The sequence below is a fragment of the Salmo trutta genome, chromosome 21, assembly GCF_901001165.1.
Source record: "Salmo trutta chromosome 21, fSalTru1.1, whole genome shotgun sequence".
Taxonomy (NCBI): Eukaryota; Metazoa; Chordata; class Actinopteri; order Salmoniformes; family Salmonidae; genus Salmo; species Salmo trutta.
Window position 1 is genome coordinate 12,472,865 of NC_042977.1, and position 25,786 is coordinate 12,498,650.

A 25,786-nucleotide genomic window follows, 5' to 3' on the forward strand; every position below is an offset into this window, starting at 1 on the left:
TAATTTGGGCAGTGCATTTAGATTAACAAGAATTTAAGCTTTCTGCCAATATCAGATATGTCTATGTCCTGGGAGATGTTCTTGTTACTTACATCCTCATGCTAATCACGTTAGCCTATGTTAGCTCAACTGTCCCGCAGGGGACCCACCGATCCTGTAGAGGTTTTAAGAAGCAGTGTGGCTAGGTTGGGTTGTGTTTCGGAGGACGCATGGCACTCGACCTTCGCCTCTCCCGAGTCCGTACGGGAGTTGCAGCGATGAGACAAGACTGTAACTACTACCAATTGGATACCACAAAATTGGGGAGAAAAAAAGGGGTAAAATAATAATAATAACAATTTTAAAAAACTACGTTGTAGTTACACCACAATACTAACCTAATTGACAGAGTGAAAAGAAGGAAGCCTGTACAGAATACAAATATTCCAAAACATGAATTCTGTTTGCAACAAGGCACTAAAGTAATACTGCAAAAAATGTGGCAAAGCAATTAATTTTTTGACTAGTATACAAAGTGTTATGTTTGGGGCAAATCCAATACAACACATTACTGAGTACCATACACCATATTGTCATGCATAGTGCTGGCTGCATCATGTTATGGGTATGCTTGTAGTCATTAAGGACTGGGGAGTTTTTCAGGATAAAAAAGAAATAGAATGGAGCTATGCACAGGCAAAATCCTAGAGGAAAACCTGGTTCAGTTTGCTTTCCACCAGACACTAGGAGATGAATTCACCTTTCAGCAGGACAATAACCTGAAACCCAAGTTGCTTACCAAGAAGAGAGTGAATGTTTGAGTGGCCGATTTACAGTTTTGACTTAAATTTACCTGAAAGTCTATGGCAAGACCTAAAAATGGTTGTCTTGCCAATCAACAAATAATTTGACAGAGCTTGAATAATTTTAAGAATAATGGGCAAATATCTAGGAAGATGGCGCCGGAGGGGATGGCTGGCGTTTTATTGGCTCTTAACCAACCGTGCTACTTTGTTTGTTTTTTGGCATTGTTAAACTTTTTTTGTTCATAATGTTGCTGCTACTGTCTCTTATGACCGAAAAGAGCTTCTGGACATCACAACAGCGATTACTCACCTCGAATTGGACGAAGAATTTTTCTTTAATGAGTCGGATGGGAAGGATATACTCCAAACACCCGAACAGGCCCTCATCCCCATCATTTGCTGGAGAAAGAACAGCGATTTCACGGAAAGAGATCGGGGTGCTTTGTGAGGATCAGGCGACAAGTGGCTAATCTGCCGCTGCCATCCGTACTGTTAGCTAACGTTCATTTGGTGGGAAATAATTGGGACGAACTGAAAGCACATGTTTCCTACCAATGGGACATTTAAAAACTGTAATATCTTATGTTTCACCAAGTCGTGACTGAACGACGACATTAATAGCATACAGCTGGCGGGTTATACATTCTATCAGCAGGATAGAACAGCAGCCTCTGGTAAGACACGGGGCGGGGGCATTTGCATATTTGTAAACAACAGCTGGTGCACGATATCTAAGGAAGTCTCAGGTGTTACTCACCTGAGGTAGAGCATCTCATGATAAGCTGTAGACCACACTATCTACCTAGAGAGTTTTCAGCTGTATTTTTCATTGCTGCCTACATACCACCACAGACCGATGCATCACTGCCTGGTATGGCAACTGCTCGGCCTCCGACTGCAAGGCACTACTGAGGGTAGTGCGTACGGCCCAGTCCATCACCGGGGCCAAGCTTCCTGCCATCCAGGACTTCTATACCAGGCGGTGTCAGAGGAAGGCCCTAAAAATTGTCAGTCTCCAGCCACCCTAGTCATATGCTGTTCTCTCTGCTACCTCACGGCAAGCGGTACCGGAGCACCAAGTCCCCCCCCCCCCCTTTTACCTACATGTACATATTACCTCGACACTGGTGCCCCTGCACACTGACTCTGTACCGGTACCCCCTGTATATAGCCTCGCTGTTATTTACTGCTGCTCTTTAATTATTTGTTATTCTTATGTCTTACTTTTTGGGGGGTATTTGCTTTAAAACTGCATTGTTGGTTAAGGGCTTGTATGTAAGCATTTCACTGTAAGGTCTACCTACACCTGTTGTATTCGGCCATGTGACAAATACATTTTTTTAATATATTGGGCAAATATTGCACAATCCAGGTGTGGAAAGCTCTTAGAGACTTACCCTGAAAGACTGAGTTGTAATCGCTGCCAAAGCTGATTCTACAAAGTATTGACTCTGGTGTGAATACTTATGTAAATGAGATATTTCTGTAATTTAATTTTCAATATATTTGCAAACATGCTTTTGCTTTGTAATTATGTGGTGTTGTTTTACACACAATCTATTGAATCCATTTTGATTTCAGGCTTTAACCCAACATGTGGAATAAGTCAAGGGGTGTGAATACTTTCTGAATGTATTGTATGTCATTGAAACCATCTCTTTAGTGAGCTGAAGGAGGAGGTCACCCAGGTGCGTACACTCAACACCAAAAACTCTGAGCTCCAGGGACGTCTGGAGGAGGCTGCCCAGCGGGCCTCGCGGCTGGAGATGGAGCTGGGGGAGCGGGCCTTGGCGGCCAGGGAGCTGACCTCTCTCCACAGGGAGACGGAGGACCTCCGGGCCCTCACCCAGTGCCAGGAACACAGGCTGGTCCAATGCCAGAGAGAGGCCCAGCAGAGCCTGGCTGAATTAGCTAGTCTGGAGAGCATACTGGCTTTGCTGCACCTCCGAGAGGTATGGAGGATTGGGGACACGTACACGCACGTACGTAGACACGTACAGTCACTCACATTCAGACATATATTTATATACACAAACACACTGTCAACTTGGGGGTGATGGGGAGATACTTGTTTAGACACTTGATGGGGTTGTGTTGTTACAGGGCGATGAGGGACCTCTCTGTGTGAAGCCCTGTATGCTGCCCCCAGTGGATTACACAGGAACTACAGACCCAGGTGTGTGTGCAGTACAACCGAATCACAGGCGGCTGGTGGCACGTTCATTGGGGAGGACAGGTTCATAGTAATGACTGGAACGGAATTGATGGAATGGTATCACACGTTTGATACCATCCCATTCACGCCATTATTATAAGCCGTCCTCCCTTCACCAGCCTCCTGTGAACCAGATGTATGTCTTTGTACTAAGTTGATGTATTTATGGTTGTTGGGCTGTGTGATACTTCTTCTTTATCTCATTCTCTTCTACCTACCCCCTCTTCCAATCTATCCATCTCCCCCTTCTCCCTCTACACCCCTCCACTCCCTTTTCCCTTCTGTCCCCCGTCCCCCGTCCCCGTCTCTCCACTCCTCCAGGTGAGCGATACCAGCAGCTGCTCCCAGTGCTCCAGGCAGTGGAGGCAGAGCGGGGCAGACAGAGCTCCTTGGCCTCCAGGCTCCAGGAGAGGCTGTCAAAAGCCCAGGAGGAGGTCTCCTCCCTGCACAGCTCCATGGCCCAGAGGGCCTCCCATTACCAGCAGGTCCACAGCGAGCTGCTCCAGAGGGCCAGCCAGGCTACCGATGCCGAGAAGGAGGTGAGGAGAGTGAGTGGGGAAGGGGAGAGGTGTGCCGAGTCCAAAAACACCAAGACACTAGCTTCTTCCCTTATCCCCTTCTGGGTTTGCAGATGTGTAGTGAAGGGGTAAGGGTAGTAGGGATGGCTTCATCTGCCCTTCCAGTGGACATAGAGCTTCTTTCAGATCTGCCAACACAGATGGACTAGAGCTCGTTTGTTGTCGTGTGTGCGTGCGCGTGTATCGGATGTGTGAGTCGTATTTGTTGAATTCTGACCGCCACCCCACGGTGGTCTTGCTGTCCTGCTACAGTTGAAGAAGAAGAGTGCTCGTGTGGCGGCTCTGGAGAAACAGCTGCAGGAGAAGAGCTCTGCCTACTCACTGGCCGCTCTGAAGAACACTCAGCTGGAGCAGGAGCTGCTGGTACACAGACACACACACACACACACACATATACACACACACACACACACACACACACACACACACACACACACACACACACACACACGTCACATTTAAGTGACTCATAAAGGATGCTCATTGTAATGAGGTACTCTCTTTCTCTACTTCTATCTTTTTATCTCTCTCCCTCTCTTTCTTTCTCTCTCCGTCTCTTTCTCTCATCCCAGGAGAAGGCCAGTGCTATCCAGCACTACCAGTCTGTGATGACCAAGAAGCAGAGGGACTTCCAACAGGCTCTGGACAAAAGTAAAAAGACCCGTGCTGACCAGTGCAAGGAACTGCAGGACAGAGTGGAACTGGTGAGTCTCGTGTTTGTGTGTGGATTGATTCATTTCACTGTCTTTCTCCCTCATTCTTATGTACAGTTCCTGATTCATCATCAACTTCCTGTGCCGCTTTATCTTTGACTTTTTTTGGGCCAGACAGTCTCACTCTTCCTTCTCTCATTTCCTCTCTTTTCTAGGAACTGTACAAATAATGGACTCAAGAAAAAGTAAAAAAAAAAAAAAAAGCATGTCGTTGTGGACTCTCTCAGTAGTAGTTGCTTTCTCCCTTTTTATCTCTTTACCTCTGTCCCTTTCTCCCTCTCTTGCTCCTTCCCTGTCGCCAGCTGCAGTTGTCTCTGGACCAGACCCGGGCCCAGGTCTCAGAGCTGGAGCAGGCTGTGTGTTGTGCCCAGAGGGAGAGACACGAGGCCCAGAGCACGGCCCACCTACTGCAGGTCTCCCTGGACCAGCTCACACAGGTCAGAGCCACCACAGCTATACAGTTTCATCCTACACACCCTCTCACGAACCACTACTATGTAACCGGGATGCATGGCACGGCAGCCATTTTGTGCCAGAACACTCATTAAATGACATTTCATGACCGTACGTGAAGCCATAGCGTTAATGTAATAAATAGAAGGGCTTGCCTGTGTGCTGTGCACCTTGTCATGAGATCTCAATGTACTTATCACCAGGAGAGAGAGACCAAAGTGAGAAGCAGCGAGGAGGCTCTACGGAGTGTCAAAGAGCAGGCCACCGAGTCTTCCACCAAGGTAACAATAAATGGAAAACACTGTATTCAATGCTATACCCAGGTTTTTCTAGCACTCAGTTTAAATGCATATCAACTGTATGTACTGTGGTCTACAAAGACGTCCGACTGAACAGTTACCACAGTACCAGTCTTGTGCTTGGTGACGACATATCAAATCGGATGTCTTGCCGTAGATCGTTGACTGGGAACGTGTACAAGCTTCACAAGGGACGTATGCCGAGGAAAGAGGACAGGAAGGCGCGTGGTTTGACGCAGACCGTATTTATGCTCTGCGTTTGATGTCGCGTGTCTGCGTTTCAGGTGAGGCAGCTGGAGACAGCCCTGTCGTCCTGCAGGGATGAGCTGAGTTCCCACCTACTGCAGGCGGAGGACGCTAAGCAGCGCCATCAGAGACAGCTGGACCTCAAGAGCACGGAGGTGTGCGTCTATGTTCCGTGTTGCTTAATACTCCATTGTGACTGTCTGACACTCTCCGCCACCGTGTGTGTGTGTCTCTCACCTTGTTGTCTGTGTGTACGTGTGTGAGAGTCCCGTGTGTGTAACCCCCCTGTCTCTCTCTACTCCACAGCTGTCGTCTCTGCAGGAGGAGTTGCGTAGCAGCGCTCTGGTGTGTGGTCGCTCCAGTGAGCGCTGTGTCCAGCTTCAATACTCCCTGCAGCGGCAGCAGAGCATGCTGCAGGAGAGCAGCACCCGTGTGGCCGAACTGGAGGAAAGCCAGAGCCAGCTACAGGGACAGGTACGGAAGCCTGCTTGGAGAGACTGAGAGATGCTCTACCTAGATGCCAGGTAGGAATATATGTCTTGTAGACAGGGAGACCGCTGACATTGCAGTGAAACCGAAGGTAAAACACACACCTGTCATGGAGCTCCCTACCGAGACATGGAAACTTGACCCAGGTTGTATCTCAATGGTCAGTAGTCTTCATGCAGCTGAATAAGCAGACACAGCCTATTATATTGACTTCAGTGTTAAAGTGCAAACCACTTCCAGGAAGACCCCCTGAAAAGCAAATGTGTATATTCTATTAATTCACTTCAGCTCATTTTAGTATTTGACTTATCAGGGACATTTTACGTGGTTGGAATCATTTCGCATGCCCTTATGTGGGCATGTGAAATGATTCCAACCACGTAAGGGCATGTGAAATGATTCCAACCACATAAGGGCATGTGAAATGATTCCAACCACATAAGGGCATGTGAAATGATTCCAACCACATAAGGGCATGTGAAATGATTCCAACCACATAAGGGCATGTGAAATGATTCCAACCACATAAGGGCATGTGAAATGATTCCAACCACATAAGGGCATGTGAAATGATTCCAACCACATAAGGGCATGTGAAATGATTCCAACCACATAAGGGCATGTGAAATGATTCTAACCACATAAGGGCATGTGAAATGATTCCAACCACATAAGGGCATGTGAAATGATTCTAACTACATAAGGGCATGTGAAATGATTCTAAAATCATTTCACATGCCTTTATGTGGTTAGAATCATTTGCCACATTGTTCATTTTTTTCTTTCTCAAACTCCCCTCACAACAAGAACATAGTACAATGACTCCATTAACCAAAGCCAATATAAATCTATTCACTTGCGGGCAGGACTGTTCTGTCTACAAAGCCGTGGCTTTATAGGGAACATGAGAGCTGAATTTCCCACAGGCAACATGCTTTCTGTGTAAACCTTTTGTCAACTAGGTTATCATCAAGTCTTCCATTTGTTTTAAGGTCAATAATTTAAGTGGATATTTTACCTTAAGAAAAACCATTATACAGAGGTATAAATGCAATTTTATGTAAAACTAGTTAGTATTACAGTATTTGTAGCCTATGTTCAGGATAGTGCTTAAACAAACATGGTATTACTAATGGAATATGAATATGGTGTATACATACATACATACATACACACACACACACACACACACACATACATGCACACACACACACACACACACACACACACACACACACACACACACACACACTCACTCACTACCTGTCAAAAGTTTTAGAACACCTACTCATTCAAGGGTTTTTCTTCATTTGTACTATTTCTACATTGTAGAATATTTGTTGAGACATCAAAACTATGAAATAACACATGGAATCATGTAGTAACCAAAAAAGTGTTAAACAAATCAAAATATATTTGAGATTCTTCAAAGTATGCACCCTGTCGTTCTTCTTCATTCTCATGGACAGTTCCTGATTTATCATCAACTTCCTCTATGTAACTTAATCTTTGACTATTTTTGGTCAGACAGTCTCACTCTCCCTTCTCTCATTTCTTCTCTCTTTCTAGGAAAGAGAATGACAGATCAAATAATGTAATCAAGGCAAAGTCCAATGTTTCCTCATCTCCCACCCCTTCTAATGCGACTATCCCTGATGCTTCTTCCATCTTTTCCCCTGCCACGCTACAAAATGTCTCCCTGCAGGCGGTCATGGAGTCCGAAGGTGCTAAAGGAGCTCCCTTTCTTCTTTAAGGTTGATGCCCCTATCATCTCCAAGCATATCGCTGACCTTTTTAACCGGTCTCTCCTCTCTGGGGAGGTTCCCATTGCTTGGAAGGCAGCCACGGTGCATCCTTTATTTAAAGGGGAGATCAAGCTGATCCTAACTAGACTAATTCCTATTTTGCCCTGTTTATCAAAAGGGTTGGAAAAACTTGTAAAGAAAGCCAGTCAGTTGATTATTGACATCTATAGTATTCTCTCGGGTACGCAATCTGTTTTCCGCTCAGGTTATGGATGTGTCACTGCAACCTTATAGGTCCTCAATGATGTCACAGTTGCCCTTGATTCTAAACAATGTTGTGCTGCTATTTTTATTGACTTGGCCAAAGCTTTTGATACGGTAGACCATTCCATTCTTGTGGGCCAGCTAAGGAAAGGGAAGATTTTTACCTTGTCAGCCTTTCGGTTACTGGCCCAACGCTCTAACCACTAGGCTACCTGCCGCTTCTCAGGTATATTGGTGTCTCAGAGGGGTCTTTGGCCTGGTTTGCTAACTACCTCTCTCAAAGAGTGCAGTGTATAAAGTCAGAACATCTGCTGTCTCAGCCACTGCCTGTCATCGAGGGAGTACCCCAAGGCTTGATCCAACGCCCCACGCTATTCTCAATATATACTTCAGCAATATAGCTCAGGCAGTAGGAAGCTCTCTCAACCATTTATATGCAGATGATGCAGTCTTATACTCAGCTGGCCCCTCCCTGGATTTTGTGTTAAATGCTCTACAACAAAGCTTTCTTAGTGTCCAAAAAGCTTTCTCTGCCCTTAACCTTGTTCTGAACACCTCCAAAGCAAAGGTCATGTAGTTTGTTAATAAGAATGCCCCTCTCCACATCGGTGTGATTACTACCTCTGAGGGTTTAGAGCTTGAGGTAGTCACCTCATACAAGTACTTGGGAGTAGTACACTGTCCTTCTCTAGCACATATCAAAGCTGCAGGCTAAAGTTAAATCTAGTCTTGGTTTCCTCTATCGTAATCACTCCTCTTTCACCCCAGCTGCCAAACTAACCCTGATTCAGATGACCATCCTACCCATGCTAGATTACGGAGGTATAATTCATAGATCGGTAGGTAAGGGTGCTCTCGAGCGGCTAGATGTCCTTTACCATTCGGCTATCAGATTTGCCACCAATGCGCCTTATAGGACACATCACTGCACTCTATACTCCTCTGTAAACTGGTCATCTCAGTATTCCTGTCTCAAGACCCACTGGTTGATTCTTATTTATTAGGCCTCACTCCCCCCTATCTGAGATATCTACTGCAGCCCTCATCCTCCACATACAACACCCGTTCTACCAGTCACATTCTGTTAAAGGTCCCCAAAGCGCACACGTCCCTGGGTGGCTTGTCTTTTCAGTTCGCTGCAGCTAGCGACTGGAATGAGCTGCAACAAACACTCAAACTGGACAGTTTTATATCCATCTCTTCATTCAGACTCAATCATGGACACTTACTGACAGTTGTGGCTGCCTTGTTTGATGTATTGTTGTCTCTACCTTCTTGCCCTTTGTGCTGTTTGTGCCCAATGGTATTTGTACCATGTATTGTGCTGCTGCCATTTTGTGTTGCTACCATGCTGTGTTTTCATGTGTGCTGCCTTGCTATGTTGTTGTCTTAGGTCTCTCTTTATGTAGTGTTGTGGTGTCTCTCTTGTTGTGATGTGTGTTTTGGCCTATATTTTATAAAAAAAAGTATAATCCCAGCCCCCGTCCCTACAGGAGGCTTATGGGGATATGGTAGGTAGTATGGGGATGAGGTAGGTAGTTGGTTGGATGGGCTATTTACAGATGGGCTGTGTACAGCTGCAGTGATCGGTAAGCTGCTCTGACAGCTGACGCTTAAAGTTAGTGAGGGAGATACAGTTGAAGTTGGAAGTTTACATACACTTAGGTTGGAGTCATTAACTTGTTTTTCAACCACTCCACAGATGTCTTGTTAACAAACTATAGTTTTGGCAAGTCAGATAGGATATCTACTTTGTGCATGACAAAAGTAATTTCTCCAACAATTGTTTAAAAACAGATTATTTAACTTATAATTCACTATATCAGAATTCCAGTGGGTCAGAAGTTTACATTCACTAAGTTGACTGTGCCTTTAAACAGCTTGGAAAATGACAGAAAATTATGTCATGGCTTTCGAAGCTTCTGATAGGATAATTGACATCATTTGAGTCAATTGGAGGTGTACCTGTAGATGTATTTCAAGGCCTACCTTCAAACTCAGTGCCTATTTGCTTGACATCATGGGAAAATCAAAAGAAATCAGCCAAGTCCTCACAAAAAAATGTAGACCTCCACAAGTCTGGTTGATCCTTGGGAGCAATTTCCAAACGCCTGAAGGTACCACGTTCATCTGTCCAAACAGTAGTATGCAATCATAAACACCATGGGACCACGCAGCCGTCATACCACTCAGGAAGGAGACGCATTTTGTCTCCTAGAGATGAAACACTTTGGTGCGAAAAGTGCAAATCAATCCCAGAACAACAGCAAAGGACCTTGTGAAGATGCTGCAGGTAACGGGTACAAAAGTATCTATATCCACAGTAAAACGAGTCCTATATCGACATCACCAGAAAGAAGGCCACTCAGCAAGGAAGAAGCCACTGCTCCAAAACCTCCATTAAAAAAGCCAGACTACGGTTTGCAACTGCACATGGGGACAAAGATCGTACTTTTTGGAAAATGTTCTCTGGTCTGATGAAACAAAAATAGAACTGTTTGGTCATAATGACCATCGTTATGTTTGGAGGAAAAAGGGGGAGGCTTGCAAGCGGAAGAACACCATCCCAACTGTGAAGCATGGAGGTGGCAGCATCAAGTTGTGGGGGTGCTTTGCTGCAGTAGGGACTGGTGCACTTCATAAAATAGATGCCATCATGAGGTAGGAAAATTGTGGATATATTGAAGTAAAATCTCAAGACATCAGTCAGGAAGTTAAAGCTTGGACGCAAATGGGTCTTCCAAATGGATGATAACCCCAAGCATACTTCCAAAGTTGTGGCAAAATGGCTTAAGTACAACAAAGTCAAGGTATTGGAGTGGCCATCACAAAGCCCTGACCTCAATCCCATAGAAAATGTGTGGGCAGAACTGAAAAAGCGTGTGCGAGCAAGGAGGCCTACAAACCTGACTCAGTTACACCATTTCTGTCAGGAAGAATGTGCCAAAATTCATCCAACTTATTGTGGGAAGCTTGTGGAAGGCTACCCGAAACGTTTGACCCAAGTTAAACAATTTAAAGGCAATGCTACCAAATACTAATTGAGTGTATGTAAACTTCTGACCCGCTGGGGATGTGATGAAAGAAATAAAAACTGAAATAAATAATTCTCTCTACTATTATTCTGACATTTCACATTCTTAAAATAAACTGGTGATCCTACCTGACATACGGGGAATCTTTACTAGGATTAAATGTCAGGAACTGTGAAACTGAGTTTAAATGTATTTGGCTAAGGTGTATGTAAACGTCTGACTTCAACTGTATAAGTCTCCAACTTTACTGATTAGAATGCCAAGAGTGTGCAAAGCTGTCATCAAAGCAAAGAGTGGCTACTTTGAAGATTCAAAAATATAAAATATATTTTGATTTCTTTAACACTTTTTTTGGTTACTACTTATTCCATATGTGTTATTTCATAGTTGTGATGTCTTCTCTATTATTCTGCAATGTAGAAAATAGTAAAAAGAAAGGAAAACCCTTGAATGAGTTGGTGTGTCCAAACTTTTGACTGGTGCTGTATAATATGAATGATATTTGTTGCCAGGTGTCTGCGTTGGAGCAGGAGCTGGAGCGGGCGCGCTTGTCTCTGGAGGAGGAGCTGAGGAGGAGAGAGAAGGAGGTGCAGGAGGCTGACAAGGAGGTGCAGGAGAAGAGGCGACAGGCTGCACAGCTCTCTGGCTCTGTCACGTAAGACTAGACAGTAGATTTGTATGCATTCCAATTAAGCATTTGTCATTGCTTAGTTTGATATAGAATGCTTCAGTCAAACAATTCACTAAATGTAATTCAATTCAGACATTGCACTAACGTCTGATTCGTTAATGAAGCCTTTCAAATATGCTTATTTGTTTTGCTTACCCCCAAAACAAACACATTTTATCATATCTGAGCCATGAAAAGATTGTTTAAAGTAACCTTCAAGCTATAGCGCCACATTGATCCATATCATACTAACTTTGTATTACCTTAAGATAAGACCTCACAAAATCCTCTCGGTATGTATATTGCAACTGTTCTCTGTTGGTCAGTGGGAGTTGTTGGAGTTCAGGCCAGACCGAGCAGCTCCTGCCCTATAGCAGAAAGAGAGCGAGGAGGAGAGAAATGTTCCCATCGGCATAGTGCTGACAGAATAAGACTGTCCCATGACTCTAGTGCCTCCACAACCAGGGGGTTTATTGCGTGTGTCCCATCTCTCCCCCCCCCCCACACACACACACACCACACGCTCCTTCCTCCCTTTGTCAGGGGGTATATATAGGGGGTATATATTCACCGCTACACTCTGAAGCATTCTCCTTAGAGCGAGAGCTTATTTTAGGGTAGAGTTTAACACTCAATAAAGGAGCATAGCGAAGCATAGAGGACCACTTTGACTAGGGAAGCACACTGCTTTGTCTATTAAGTCACTACTTAGGGAGGATCGATACAGAGATCGTACTCAGAGTTCTAACTCTGGTTACTCAGTTAGTATTCTAGTTCAGGTTACTCAGTACTCTAGTTATAGTTATGCAGTTAGTATTCTAGTTCAGGTTACTCAGTTAGTACTGTAGTTCAGGTTACTTAATTAGTATGGTAGTTGTTACTCAGTTAGTACTCTAGTTCAGGTTACTCAGTTAGTATTCTAGTTCAGGTTACTCAGTTAGTATTCTAGTTCAGGTTACTCAGTTAGTACTGTAGTTCAGGTTACTCAGTTAGTACTCTAGTTCAGGTTACTTAGTACTGTAGTTGTTGTTACTCAGTTAGTATTCTACTTGTTGTTAGTCAGTTAGTACTGTTGTTCAGGTTACTCAGTTAGTACTCTAGTTCAGGTTACTCAGTTAGTACTCTAGTTCAGGTTACTCAGTACTGTTGTTCAGGTTACTCAGTTAGTACTGTAGTTCAGGTTACTTAGTACTGTTGTTCAGGTTACTCATGTAGCACTGTTGTTCAGGTTACTCAGTTTGTACTCTAGTTCAGGTTACTCAGTTAGTACTCTAGTTCAGGTTACTCAGTACTGTTGTTCAGGTTACTCAGTTAGTACTCTAGTTCAGGTTACTCAGTACTGTTGTTCAGGTTACTCAGTTAGTATTCTAGTTCAGGTTACTCAGTTAGTACTCTAGTTCAGGTTACTCAGTTAGTACTCTAGTTCAGGTTACTTAGTTAGTACTCTAGTTCAGGTTACTTGGTTAGCACTCTAGTTCAGGTTACTCGGTTAGCACTCTAGTTCAGGTTACTCGGTTAGCACTCTAGTTCAGGTTACTCGGTTAGCACTCTAGTTCAGGTTACTCGGTTAGCACTCTAGTTCAGGTTACTCGGTTAGCACTCTAGTTCAGGTTACTCGGTTAGCACTCTAGTTCAGGTTACTCGGTTAGCACTCTAGTTCAGGTTACTCGGTTAGCACTCTAGTTCAGGTTACTCAGTTAGTACTCTAGTTCAGGTTACTCAGTTAGTACTCTAGTTCAGGTTACTCAGTTAGCACTCTAGTTCAGGTTACTCGGTTAGCACTCTAGTTCAGGTTACTCGGTTAGCACTCTAGTTCAGGTTACTCAGTTAGTACTCTAGTTCAGGTTACTCAGTTAGCACTCTAGTTCAGGTTACTCCGTTAGCACTCTAGTTCGGTCCAAGTCATATAGAACCTGAGTTGGCTCAATTTTTTTTTTTGGCTGGTAGTGCAGTGGTCTAGGTTGCTGAGAGGATTCCTAATGGGGGCACATTTGTGCACAGTTCGGTAGGCGCCAGATGGAGGGTGTCTAGGATGTGTGTGAGTGCAGGGTGTGAATCTCTGCATGTCTGTAACTGTACATGTATTTTATCCGTGTTAGGATACTTGTATGCTAGCTGTGTGCGCATGTGTATTCCAGTCAGCTGTCGTCTGAGATGAATCGGTGTCGTGGGGAGCTGTCATCCATGGAGCAGGAGCTGCAAAGGCTGCGGAAGGACGCCAGCATGAAGTCCTCCCAGCTCAGCTGCATGGAGGAGACCCTGCAGCAGACCCAGGGCCTACTGGAGAAGAAGAATGACGCGGGTAAGACACACTAGGGGGGATTGGTGATTATTTTAGTTTCTGTCTTTCTTCAATTCTTCATTCAATCAAAGTTGGGGCCAATTTTATTTACATTTTTCATGATGACTGTATATATCCCCCACGGTCTGCATTCCACTGACCTCTCTACCACATCTATAGTCATCGTGGAAGCCCTTTCTCCCCTCCTCCTCCCCCCTGCAGTTGTGGACTTGGAGGAGAAGCTCCACCGCTGCGAGGAGGACAGGCGGAACTCTGTGCAGCGGGCGGAGACTCTGGAGGGACAGCTACAGGGGGTGCGCGGTGAGATGCACGACACCCTAGAGAACCTACAGGAGCTGAGAGAGCTGTTACAGCGCACGCAGGTCAGCGCAGACGATCGACAGACATCACTGGAGAAATTGTCCGCCGAGCTCAGGTGAGCCTCTCTCTGCCAACCTCCCGACAGGGGGAGGGGCCTTGACCTGGGTTGTCCGTTTGTTGCTCTGCTGAACAAAACACGTCTCCCCTCAAATCTTTAGGAAATGCTTCCTAAACAAAATAAACTCAATGCAGAGCAGTTTTGAAGGTAAAGATATTCATATCATTGAAGAAGCGCCGCCCGCACAGCTGGAAGTCACACGCGCTTTCAATTGACCGTGTAACCATGGCAACCACTGACCGGTCTAGCGCTGTGGATTTGTGTCTGAGACCTCATTGACGGGCGATTTGGGAAGACTGAATCAAAAGTCATGTGTTTAGACGTTCTTTGGTCTGGTTTAAGAGTAATTGATTTTGGGTGACCTTTTTCGTCTTTAACTGTCACTTTTTATTATATAATTAGTTAATATATTATGTAATATATGTCTGTAAATGTTTAAGTAAATATGATGTACTGTGCACATTTGTGTTTGTTGAGCATTAGTTGCAATGTTAAATAACGTAACTTTTCTTTGCACTAAAACCTGATGTGAGCTCATCATCGAGGGAAAGCCTCTGTTTCAAGAGGATAGGCTAGCTATGTGTCGTTAGCCTCTGGCTGAGCTAGCCTCAGGCATTCATAATATGTATCATGCTATATTATTTTGTTTAAATGTATTTTTATAATAAATTGTGCATTGTTTTGAGGCTTTGTCGCAGTCAGTGAACAAACAGCAGTTGCTTTGGTGGCACACACACACACGACCCACACGGATACCAAGCACCCACGGGACTCATAAAATGAGTCGGAAATAATTTTATACACATGATCTCTTTGTGTGCATAGGACCACAGAACAGGAGTTATAATATCACTCGTATCTGTCTGCTATGGATTCAAACCCTCCTTCTGATACCAACCAGTTAATTTCTGGTAAACGTCTTGGTCAAATACACAATTGTCCCACACTCAACATGCCACCAGCCAATATGACAGTGTCACAAGCTGTCTAAGGGCACGTTCTAATCAGATGACTGTAATGGCTAGGTATTATTGTGAAGCTTTGACAGTTTTTTACAAGTGGATTATCTCTCACTGTCATTCAAACATATAACCGGTACAGTAACACCTGATCTGTAAACCCTATTGAGCAGCTACAGTGCTGAACCTCAACCACTGATGCAATATAATTCAAGAAATGTATGTAAAAGTAAAGGCCTAAAAAAAAAAAAAGGCTGTTTGAGGGGATCAGTTTGAGCAAGGCACGGCGCAGAATCACTAGTCTTGACCACACAATGGGTAGTTATTTGGGATGCAAGGGGATTTGCAAACACACACAATATCTCTGCGTTACTGTCTCAAGTAGTTTTCCTTTGAGTCCCCTGTGTGTGTGTGTGTGTGTGTGTGTGTGTGTGTGTGTGTGTGTGTGTGTGTGAAACAAAATGCCCGCTACACAGCTGCGATCAGCTGTTGAGATCTTCTGTGTGAAATAGAACATGCCCCTGGTGTACAGTGATTTCACTGCCTGTGTTTGTGTGTGTGTGTGTGTGTGCTGCAGGGAAAGCCAGAGGGAGTTGGAGGAGAGGAACCACGAGGTGTTGGACATGGACACAGCATTGAAGGAGAGACAGGGGGAGCTCCAGCAGAGAGCACAGCTGGTACGTACACACACACTAAACCGAGGAAACATTTCATTTCATGGCGTGCTATATGAGGTTTATTCCACATGAATAGGGTCTTTGTCTTTAATGGGTGGAATGCTAAGAAATCCAGAGCTTCTCTCCTTATGCGTGTCTCCCTCTCCCTCAGCTGGGCCAGTTGGACGTGGCCATCAGAGACCATAAGGTGGAGATGGACAAGAAGGTTCAGGCCCTACAGCAGACTCTGGACCAGAGGGAGGGAGAGGTCAAAGACCGAGACAAGCGGGTAAAAGGCCCCATTACACACACACCTCTATTCTTCCATCTGTGTAATTCGGGGTAATTTGTTGCCCCTGGAAAATCATATTCCCGTTACAAGTACTGTCCATTCTGCTATAGCGTTATAGCTGAAGTACTGTCCATTCTGCTATAGCGTTATAGCTGAAGTACAGTCCATTCTGCTATAGCGTTATAGCTGAAGTACAGTCCATTCTGCTATAGCGTTATAGCTGAAGTACAGTCCATTCTGCTATAGCGTTATAGCTGAACTACAGTCCATTCTGCTATAGCGTTATAGCTGAAGTACTGTCCATTCTGCTATAGCGTTATAGCTGAAGTACAGTCCATTCTGCTATAGCGTTATAGCTGAAGTACAGTCCATTCTGCTATAGCGTTATAGCTGAAGTACTGTCCATTCTGCTATAGCGTTATAGCTGAAGTACAGTCCATTCTGTTATAGCTGAAGTACAGTCCATTCTGCTATAGCGTTATAGCTGAAGTACTGTCCATTCTGCTATAGCGTTATAGCTGAAGTACTGTCCATTCTGCTATAGCGTTATAGCTGAAGTACTGTCCATTCTGCTATAGCGTTATAGCTGAAGTACTGTAGTAGACTATCGCCTCATGTTTTGTCTCCCCAGGTGGCGTTTTTGAGTGAACGGTTAGACCTGCTAAAGGCACAACTACAAGGGAAGGAGGATTCCGAGAAGGTATGGTGGGATGAGGCGATGAATGGATCTATTGATAGATAGAGGGTTAAGTTGATGTACGGAAAGATGGGTAATACTTATGGTATCATTATTCTCATGGAGGGGGAGAGAGATGGTTGAACAGAGAAGTTAAATAAATACCACCGACAGCATTCAACCTAGAAGCTATAGCAATTGGCAAGATGTTTCTGGATCGATGACCTCATAATGGAATATCATGCATTGTTCAGTGTTCCCTTTCCGGGAACCTTTTTGAATGAACCACATAATGAACCCTGGACAATCTTAATGTCTATTTGGAGTAATCCATAAAGTAAATGCTGTAAAAAAAATAAAAAAAATAAATCTGACTGACCGTCTAGGCTCTGTCTGATTTAACCTTTGACCTTTTGCTCCAGGACTCTCTGGCACAGGGCCAGAACCTGCGTGTGTGTCGTGAGGAGCTGCAGAGAACAACGCAAGAGCTGCGGGACACACAGAATCGCTGCGAGAGCCTGACCGAGGAGCTGGACAGCATCACTCAACATGCCAGGGAAAAGGTGAAACCTTCATTTTGTTGTCTGTAAATGCCCAATAAATCCATGTATTCTTGCTCTTTATCCATAATAACAAATTGTGGTATTTCTGTTCATTCTTCTATGGCCAGATGATGACCTTAACTGTGTTGTCGGGTCTCATATAGGAGGCGCAGGTGAGGAGTCTAGAGGAGAAGCTGTCTGCCAGGGAGGGCCGCTGGGTCCAGGGGGAAGCCAGACTGCAAGTCACCATCTCCTCCCTACAGCAGGAGCTGGAGCAGGAGCGGGAACAGCACAGCAAGGAGGTACAACAGGGCCCGAGAACTGTGGAGGTCTATGTAGTACAGCCTCTCTGTCCATCTGTCTGTTCGTTTGGCCGTCTCTTTCCCTCTCACGCACACTCCCATCTTCCTCTTTCTCCACTGTTCTTCCGTTTCTGTCATCCTCTACTTCAGGGGTGTTCTACGAGGTCCGAAGCCTGCTGTTTTTCTGTTGCCACCTGATAATTAGTATCACCCACCTGGTGTCTCAATGGGGGGGGAAAAAACGCAGTGGAACTGGCTTCGAGGTCCAGAGTTGAGTTTTTGAGGGCACTACTGTATATATCACCTCATCAATCTCTTCCCCAGTCCCTCTTTCACTTCTTTGTTTCTCGTAATTTCCCTAATCACCCGTTCTTTCACACATGCAATAACCGCTGAAGTTCCTACAATACACGCTTGTAACTTCCCTCTCCTCCTTCCCCCTTTCTCTGTTGCCCCTCCCCCAGCTCTACTCCCTGCAGCAGACGCGGGGCCAGCTCCTGAAGGTGTCGGAGCAGATGAGCTGCAGCCTGCGGAGCTCCCAGGAACACCTGGCCTCCAGGCTGCAGCAGAGCCAGCTGCAGCTAGAGCAGACCAGGGCCCAGGCGGCCCACCTGCAGGCCCAGTTCCACGCCACCCAGACCAGCCTGCAGAGCGCCCGCGAGGCCCTGCTCATCAAGGTAGAGTACAGTAGGCCTGGGACTGGGCTAGTGAAGTGCCCCCCCCCTACTGGTCATGAACATATACTCCAGTTTCATTGTGCTGTTTTCCTCCAAGATGGGGGACATTATTAGAGAGGAAATAATTGTCTCATTCTATAAGGTATTAAGAATTGGTGAAGGAGTCAGGGCAGCTGTTATTCAAATGTGATTAGGGTCCCCTGGGAAACACTGACCAACACTTTGGTTCCTAGATTTAAAATTCAATTTTTCTGACGCTCCTTTATTTCATTTGATGTTATTAACTATTGGCCTAGCTGATAGTTTTACCTCATTGTCAGTAACCGACAATTGCGGTGGAAACACCTTTATACACAAATATTAATATGATAACCATCATATCGAAGTCAACTTGGAGTCACGCAATGATATGTTACATTGTAGGCCTACCACCATGACGTGGAAAAGCATTCAAAGTTAATAGGCTGGTTAAATGAGTTATGATGAACTTCACATGGTTCCGTGCACGGTGATGATGCACATTTTCATAAAATATCAAGGGTAGACTTTTATTTCAATGCTTGTGACATGATGCTAGGTGCTTGGCTGCCAATTATCAAATAAAATGATCTCACCATATAACCTGCTCCTTGTCTAGAGAGCATGCCCCAAAATCAGATTGGGCAAGTTTGCTATTTATCCCAACAGTTTGTGTCACAAAACCATCGGTAGAGTTGAAAATGTGCCGAAAAGTTCAACTTCAGTTTTTTATTTTTTTTATTCTGAAATTACGCGTGAAAGTGCTTTTTAACGTGACCTACGTTGTCACACGCAGCTTTTTATCCGCAACAAGTCAGTTTGATGGAAACACCTCTGATGGGGAAAAAAATAAAACCTAGCTATTGAATGACTGACTCTTCTCATCCCTTCAGGAGTCCGAAGTCACTCGCCTACAGGCCAGAATTTCCAGTCTGGAGAGAGCTACAGAGCTCCACCACGCCACATTCCACCTTCACCCAGAGATCACCCTGCCCTCATCCCCTCAGCCCCCACACACTCACTCATGCACCCACTCTCCTCATAAACACACCTGCTCCTCCCCACCCACCCACTCCCCTCCCAAACTCTCCCACCCCTCTCCACCACCCACTCACTCTCACACCCGTTCCCCTTCATCCCCCCACGTACAACACCACTCCCCTACTCGCCCACCCCAAACCCACACTCCAGACTGGCCCGTGGAGGGCGGCAGTGTGGACTCCTCCCTCGATCTCCCTCAGAACCTGAAGGCCACGTTACGGGAAGCCCTGGGTCAACACCTCCCCTGGGACACCTCCTTTCTGTCCCCCACCCCGTACCAGCCTGACCACAGCTGGCAGGGCCTCAGCCGACTGGAGGCCACCTCTGCCTCAGACCTCTCCTTCAATCCCCTCACCTACATGGTGGACAAAATGTCGGAGGAGAGAGAGCCGGAGAGAGAGTCCCCCCTCAGGCAGGAGACCCAGGAGGAGATGGACATGAGCTCCCTGACGGGCATGCTGAGGTTTGTCAACCAGACGCTGGCCCTGCAGGAGGACCCGTCCCTCTGTGGCTCGGCGGGCCTCTGAGAGGCTGAGCACACCCTCGCACTGCAGGTTAGCATGAGCAACTCTCTCTGGGGTACAAAGGACGAAATGAGGTCGTACATGTAGCTGTAGTTTGAGCATTGGCAATGTGTAATTGTGGTGATTGATGAAATGGTTGGTGCTTGTTTAATGCCTTTTGTATAGGTAGTTGAGAGCTGGCTGACACTCTTAACAAAAAATGTTGTAAACAGTCCGAAAACTGTGGTTCACCTTACACACACACACACACTCACACACACACACACACACACAAGGATCTCTCAAATAATGACACACCTGCTGTTAAAAGCAGTTCCTTCAATAATTAGGTCAGAGGTACCACACCTGTATTCAAACATCCACTCAATTAACTAACCAAACAGGATACAGCACCAATTAGGGAAGAGGCGCAATTGACGGAGTATCACGTTATTCGGAACCCACGTGGTTCTCAGGGGCAGGCCTGACGGTTTTGACTAACAGAAGTGACTTTTCGTAGCAGGTTAGGAGAACTTACGCCGCAGGATAGGAGAATTAACGTGGCAGGTTAGGCAAATTGGTTGAGGTTAGAGAAAGGGTTAGCTAAAATGCTCAAATTGTCCTCGACTCGACTTGAACATATCTAGCTACATCCAGACCAGCACTGAGAACACCCTACGTGGCGGCAGGGGTCCAGGTGAGTCGCGGGATGACATTGACATTTAAAAAAAAATACATTTTCGGGATAGGAAAACATTTTCAGTGTGAACTTAAACGACTAAAACTATGTAGCAAAGATAATGGACCTATACATTTTTCAATAATAGCCTACAATCTTTGAGAATTTACAATCCGCAAAATAAAAGCCCCCATTTAATGTTGTAATGTTTTGAGCGTGAGAACACCAGCCATGTCAGAATGCATAGCAATTTCCACACCAATTTCCTACAATTCTATCTTTTTTTCTTATTCTTTGATCTGTGTGTTTTTTTTATTTTAATTAAATTTTTTACCGCTCAACCCTTATGGTGGGTCGCGACTCACGACACCTCAATTGGTGGGTCACAAAGCAAAACATTTTGGGAACCCCTGCCCTTCGTTTCCAACAATGCAATTCTGTGCAATTGACATTGTAGCTATAGTATTAATTGCATGGAATGATGAATGGTTCAAATGAAAGGGATTCTGCATACAACTTGGTTTATCCAATAAATGAGCAATAAATACATTAACTAAACAATGTCCTTGTAGTGAAGAGCTCACTCCTTCGCAATAGTATAGTAATGCTGTTCTACGTTTAGGCTCTAATCAGCAGAATTTTTTTCCTCCCGGTGACACAATGGACACCTCTGTTATTTCACTAATCCATATCGGTGTTTCATTTTCAGGGGGACCTTAAAGATTGTGGATGCTGTTCTACGGGGGAATGTATAATAGTGGGACCCATTTAGACTTTTGAAGACTTAGTGTGTGTGGTTTGTTTGTTTGTGTGTTTGTGAATGAAGCGTCAGGCCACGCTACTGTCTGGTAGGAATTGGTTTCATTACATTTAACTCCAGCTAAGGCTTGCCCTGTATATGGCTACCAAGGTTCATGCTCTTTTACCTAGACACACGTTATGTATATACAGTCAGCTCCGAAAGTATTGGGATAGTGATACATTTGTTGTTGTTTTGGCTCTGTACTCCAGCACTTTGGATTTGGAAACGTTACAATGGCTGTGAAGTTAGTGCAGACTGTCAGCTTTAATTTGAAGGTATTTTCATCCATATCGGGGGAACCGTTGAGAAATTTACAGAACTTTCTGTACGTAGTCTCACCATTTTTGGCGACCAGATGTATTGGGACAAATTCACTTATGTGTATTGAAGTTGTCAAAAGTTTAGTATTTGGTCCCATATTCCTTGCACGCAATGATTACATCTACCATGATTACGGATAGTCCTGAATGAATCGTGAATAATGATGAGTGAGAAACGGACGCACAAATATCATACCCCCAAGACATGCTAAGCTCTCACCATTACAATAACAGGGGAGGTTAGCGTTTTTTGGGGCAGGGGGAGGTGTGATATTTGTCCGTCTAACTTTCTCACTCATTATTTACAATTCATTCAGGAATATCTGTAATCATGGTAGCATCCACATTAATGTTGATCTGTTTAGAAACATTCGATTTTTATTTACAAGAAAAGTGACTCCAAAAGGACAATACATTATTTACCATTCATTTCAATTGGGCACAAACTAATCTGAAATGCAACCAAAGCAAACAGCAAATGCACTCAACAAGTTTGTAGAGTCATAAGCTTGATGTAATCATTGCGTGCTGGGAATATGGGACCAAATACTAAATGTTGAACTACTTTAATACACATACAAGTGAATTTGTCCCAATACTTTTGATCCCCTAAAATGGGGGGACTATGTACAGAAAGTGCTGGAATTTCTAAACGGTTCACCAGATATGGATGAAAATACCCTCAAAGCTGACAGTCTGCCCTTTAACGTCATAGTCATTCCACAATTTCCAATCCAAAGTGCTGGAATACAGAGCCAAAACAACAACAAAAAATGTCACTATCCCAATACTTTTGGAGCTCACTGAATATCTTTTAAGTATAAATGTGTATGTTATCTATTTTCAATCTGAATTAAATTAAATCATTTTTAGTAGAATACATTTTTGATATTTAAATATTACTTATTGTGTGAAGTGGGGTTCCTCATTTTATTTTAGAAAAAGAAAATGCACTTTATAATTTTTTTTTTTTTTACCTGAACTTCACTTTGATGCTTTTGGCATCTGTGTGCTGGACAGCATAGTCATGTTGCAAGGGGAACTTGCAAGGCCTAACAAAGAATTTGTGGTCTAGACGGTGGTCATGTTGGAACAAAATGACAGCCCGACTTGCTGCATTTGATTGGGCGCCCAGAGGGGTTTAAATAACAAGAACAAAAGTTGTGTAGAATTAGTATTTTTAGGATCCTAAACTCTTGTGGATAAGTCAAATGTTCAATACTCAAGTTAGAGTTGATGGAAAATTCAAACTAGAGAAAAATTATATTTTCGGTAACAAGATTGTAAGCTACATTATTGTGATTTTTCTGTGCTCAACACATGCACACTAATTGAATACATATTTCTTTACTTTATATTTCTTTAAAAATTGTATTTCTTTACAAAGAGGAAAAAGTAGGTTTTACTGAATAAAAATTCCACTGATGATAGGGGACCTATGAAATGTATAATTGACGTTTAACAGGCCTAATGAATTGCAGCAGAGTAACATCAATCAAAATGTAACACACACACCGCAGGATACCGCTACATGAAACACAATGCTTGGTGTACAAATGTGGGTTTGCTATTTGGTCATGGTGCAGTAGGATCCACACAAAGCTGTCAGTCTGCCTTTGTGTCTGTATGTTTGTCTGCCTGTATGTGTTTGAACAGACTCCCCGCCCTTTCGGCCTGTGCCATTTGTTTCTGAAGGTTACTGGAAAAATGCCATTTTTTTTCTGCGTGTGTGTGTGTGGGTGGGGGGGCGTAATGTTTGTGTTGACACTCCAGACAAAGACGGAACATGGACATCACCGTTAGCAACCAGCCTGCATGACTTTCTCTGTGGGATAACAAAACCTCTTCTCCAAAAGCAGCAGCGCTGGCCCTTTTTAAAAATGTTTTTTTTTACAATGTTAGTATTGTGTCGCGTTTTAATTGGTGCTCTTGATCAGTGAATTTTTTTGTACTGAACGGTTTTTGGGCGCGGATCTGTTTCTTCCAGCCACCACTAACAAGCTGTTTTATTACTTGATTCTCTCTCTCTCTCTCTTTTTTTTTACTCCTCTCTTCCTCTTCCGCTCTCACTGTCGTGGATTACTAAGGTGGAGGATGTGAGTGCAGTTCTCAGTAAAGAAAGATGTGGTCACATTTTGAAAATGGCTTGTGGTGCAGAAGCAACCTATAGGTCTTTTTTTTATGATTCAAATTCCTAATTCTATACATAAACCCCTGTCTTCCGCTTCTAACTTCCCACTGTTGTCATTCTTTGTGTGTGTGTGTGTGTGTGTGTGTGTGTGTGTGTGTGTGTGTGGTAACGTTTTAAATTTGAGACATTTGTAAGATGCTGACGTTAGCTTATGTAGCAATACATGTAGGTGAAAAAGGACCCTCCTTGCATGGTGGTCATAGATGGTTGAAAATGCATGGGTGCAGTGGTTCATGCAGGCTTGGAGAGATTTGAGGTAGATGTGAAAGAGAGAAGTGTGGGTGGTTCCTGTGCCACACGCCTACTGACCACATCTGGTACTGGTTGTCCCAGTTACAACAGTGAAACTACAACTCTACAAAAGAACATCTTCAGTTGTTGGCACCATTTGTTTTATACGTGGCAAGGAATAAAAACATACTTAAAATGGAGGTATTCTAATGAGGAAAAAGAAACGAAATGTACCAGAATCGTGTTGAACCGTTCAGTGATGAGCACTCCAAACTCTAATGTTGACTATTTAAGGTACCGTATGGTTTTGACAGGGTGCCATTTGATCAAGCAGAACTCCGCAGATTTTGTTTTGACAATGACTGATTCTACACTGAAGAAGTCGGCTCCATCCCAAAGTCAAACAGCTCTCTATTTGACCACCCACCCCCCCATCCCATTGTAGATAGACATATTGATTTGCTATGCTTGACAGGGACTTGGCAACAGCCAAATTATTACATGCTACTTAACCAGGCCGTGCCCCTTGGCATTCAGCACAATGCTCAGCCACACAACACTGGCCACAAAGGAGGTGGGATAGTAAAGCCTATTCCAATAGAAAACCCTGCCTCGTTTGAATGTCTTTTTTTTTGAAAGAGCGACTGCCCCTAAAAAGCAACTTTTCATTTTGAAAATGGCCTGTGGCATCGATATGAGTCAGACATTTATTCTGGTGTCAACATTGACTGGCGAAGTGTAAATAGGATCATTTTGGTCATAAAGTCAATCTCGTCCAAAACTGAGATTTTATGAGATGATAGGAAAAAATGGTATGTCATGGAATGAAGGCTACCGTAACAGTTTCCATGGGTTGGGTTTGCCCACAGCTGGCAGCACTCAAGTAATCATCAATAGGATCATAATGCCCATATGTTGTCACAGAGATAGAGGGCTCATCATGGATATTTAATCAATAGGGCCTGAGGAGGTGTGGTATATGGCCAATATACCACGTCTAAGGGCTGTCCTTAGGCAGGATGCAATTTGACATGAATGTGCTGTAAAATTTAGACCATGCATATGCACATCTGCTTGTGGTATTGTAGGCTACTGCAAGCTGGCAAGTGAGTATTTTATGCAAATGGAGGTTATGATGAAAAGCTTATTAATGAAAGTCAAAGCAGGAATACATATAAACAAGTATGCAACCATTAGTGAAGGGGGGCGTAAATCTGTTTTCTCTTTTTAGATTCTAAAATAATTACACAAAGGAAATCTTTTTCCTATTTATTTTATTTTCATAACCATATATTCCTCACCTTTTCTGGCAGTGATGGGTTCATATTCCCGTAGGAGCCATACAACAAATGACCATGCACATCTCTCATTTAATTGGACCTAATAGCCTAGTAAATAGATAGGCTATATGTATTTCAAGTTTTGCAATGTCATAGGTAGTGCGGTTTATCATACTTGTCGAATTTAACAGCTGATCTTCATTGAAGTAGGCCTATGTATCAAGTTTGTATTGTCATGTGCACATGTAGGCTACAGTGACATTCCTTTCTTGCGTGCTCTTTCCTAACAATGCAGTAATCAATATAAGTAGTACTATAAAACATATTTATACTTTTTTTGTATTTTTATTTAAAAATTAGAACAACTAGAACAAAAACACAAGAGAAATAGAACTGTAAGTACTG

At 43.9% G+C, this 25,786-nt stretch overlaps 1 protein-coding gene across 5 annotated transcripts in view; it reads left to right on the plus strand.

Moving 5' to 3' along the window:
• The window catches only part of ccdc18 (coiled-coil domain containing 18), a 39,667-nt gene that overhangs the window by 8,414 nt on the left and 5,467 nt on the right, over positions 1 to 25,786 (plus strand). Inside the window, exons 8-27 of one of the 5 annotated variants that reach the window (XM_029704304.1) lie at positions 2,449 to 2,767; positions 2,889 to 2,961; positions 3,322 to 3,539; positions 3,831 to 3,941; positions 4,151 to 4,282; positions 4,594 to 4,728; positions 4,948 to 5,025; positions 5,328 to 5,444; positions 5,596 to 5,763; positions 11,335 to 11,477; positions 13,631 to 13,794; positions 13,996 to 14,209; positions 15,749 to 15,848; positions 16,000 to 16,116; positions 16,751 to 16,819; positions 17,218 to 17,358; positions 17,502 to 17,639; positions 18,104 to 18,316; positions 19,228 to 19,929; positions 21,267 to 21,466. In XM_029704304.1, the coding sequence (XP_029560164.1) occupies positions 2,449 to 2,767; positions 2,889 to 2,961; positions 3,322 to 3,539; positions 3,831 to 3,941; positions 4,151 to 4,282; positions 4,594 to 4,728; positions 4,948 to 5,025; positions 5,328 to 5,444; positions 5,596 to 5,763; positions 11,335 to 11,477; positions 13,631 to 13,794; positions 13,996 to 14,209; positions 15,749 to 15,848; positions 16,000 to 16,116; positions 16,751 to 16,819; positions 17,218 to 17,358; positions 17,502 to 17,639; positions 18,104 to 18,316; positions 19,228 to 19,902 (3,325 nt within the window). In that variant the 3' untranslated portion in view covers positions 19,903 to 19,929; positions 21,267 to 21,466. Of the gene's footprint in view, positions 1 to 2,448; positions 2,768 to 2,888; positions 2,962 to 3,321; positions 3,540 to 3,830; positions 3,942 to 4,150; positions 4,283 to 4,593; positions 4,729 to 4,947; positions 5,026 to 5,327; positions 5,445 to 5,595; positions 5,764 to 11,334; positions 11,478 to 13,630; positions 13,795 to 13,995; positions 14,210 to 15,748; positions 15,849 to 15,999; positions 16,117 to 16,750; positions 16,820 to 17,217; positions 17,359 to 17,501; positions 17,640 to 18,103; positions 18,317 to 19,227; positions 21,121 to 21,266; positions 21,467 to 25,786 lie in introns of those variants that run through there. The other 4 variants (XM_029704305.1, XM_029704303.1, XM_029704307.1 and 1 more) reach the window with 4 other exon arrangements.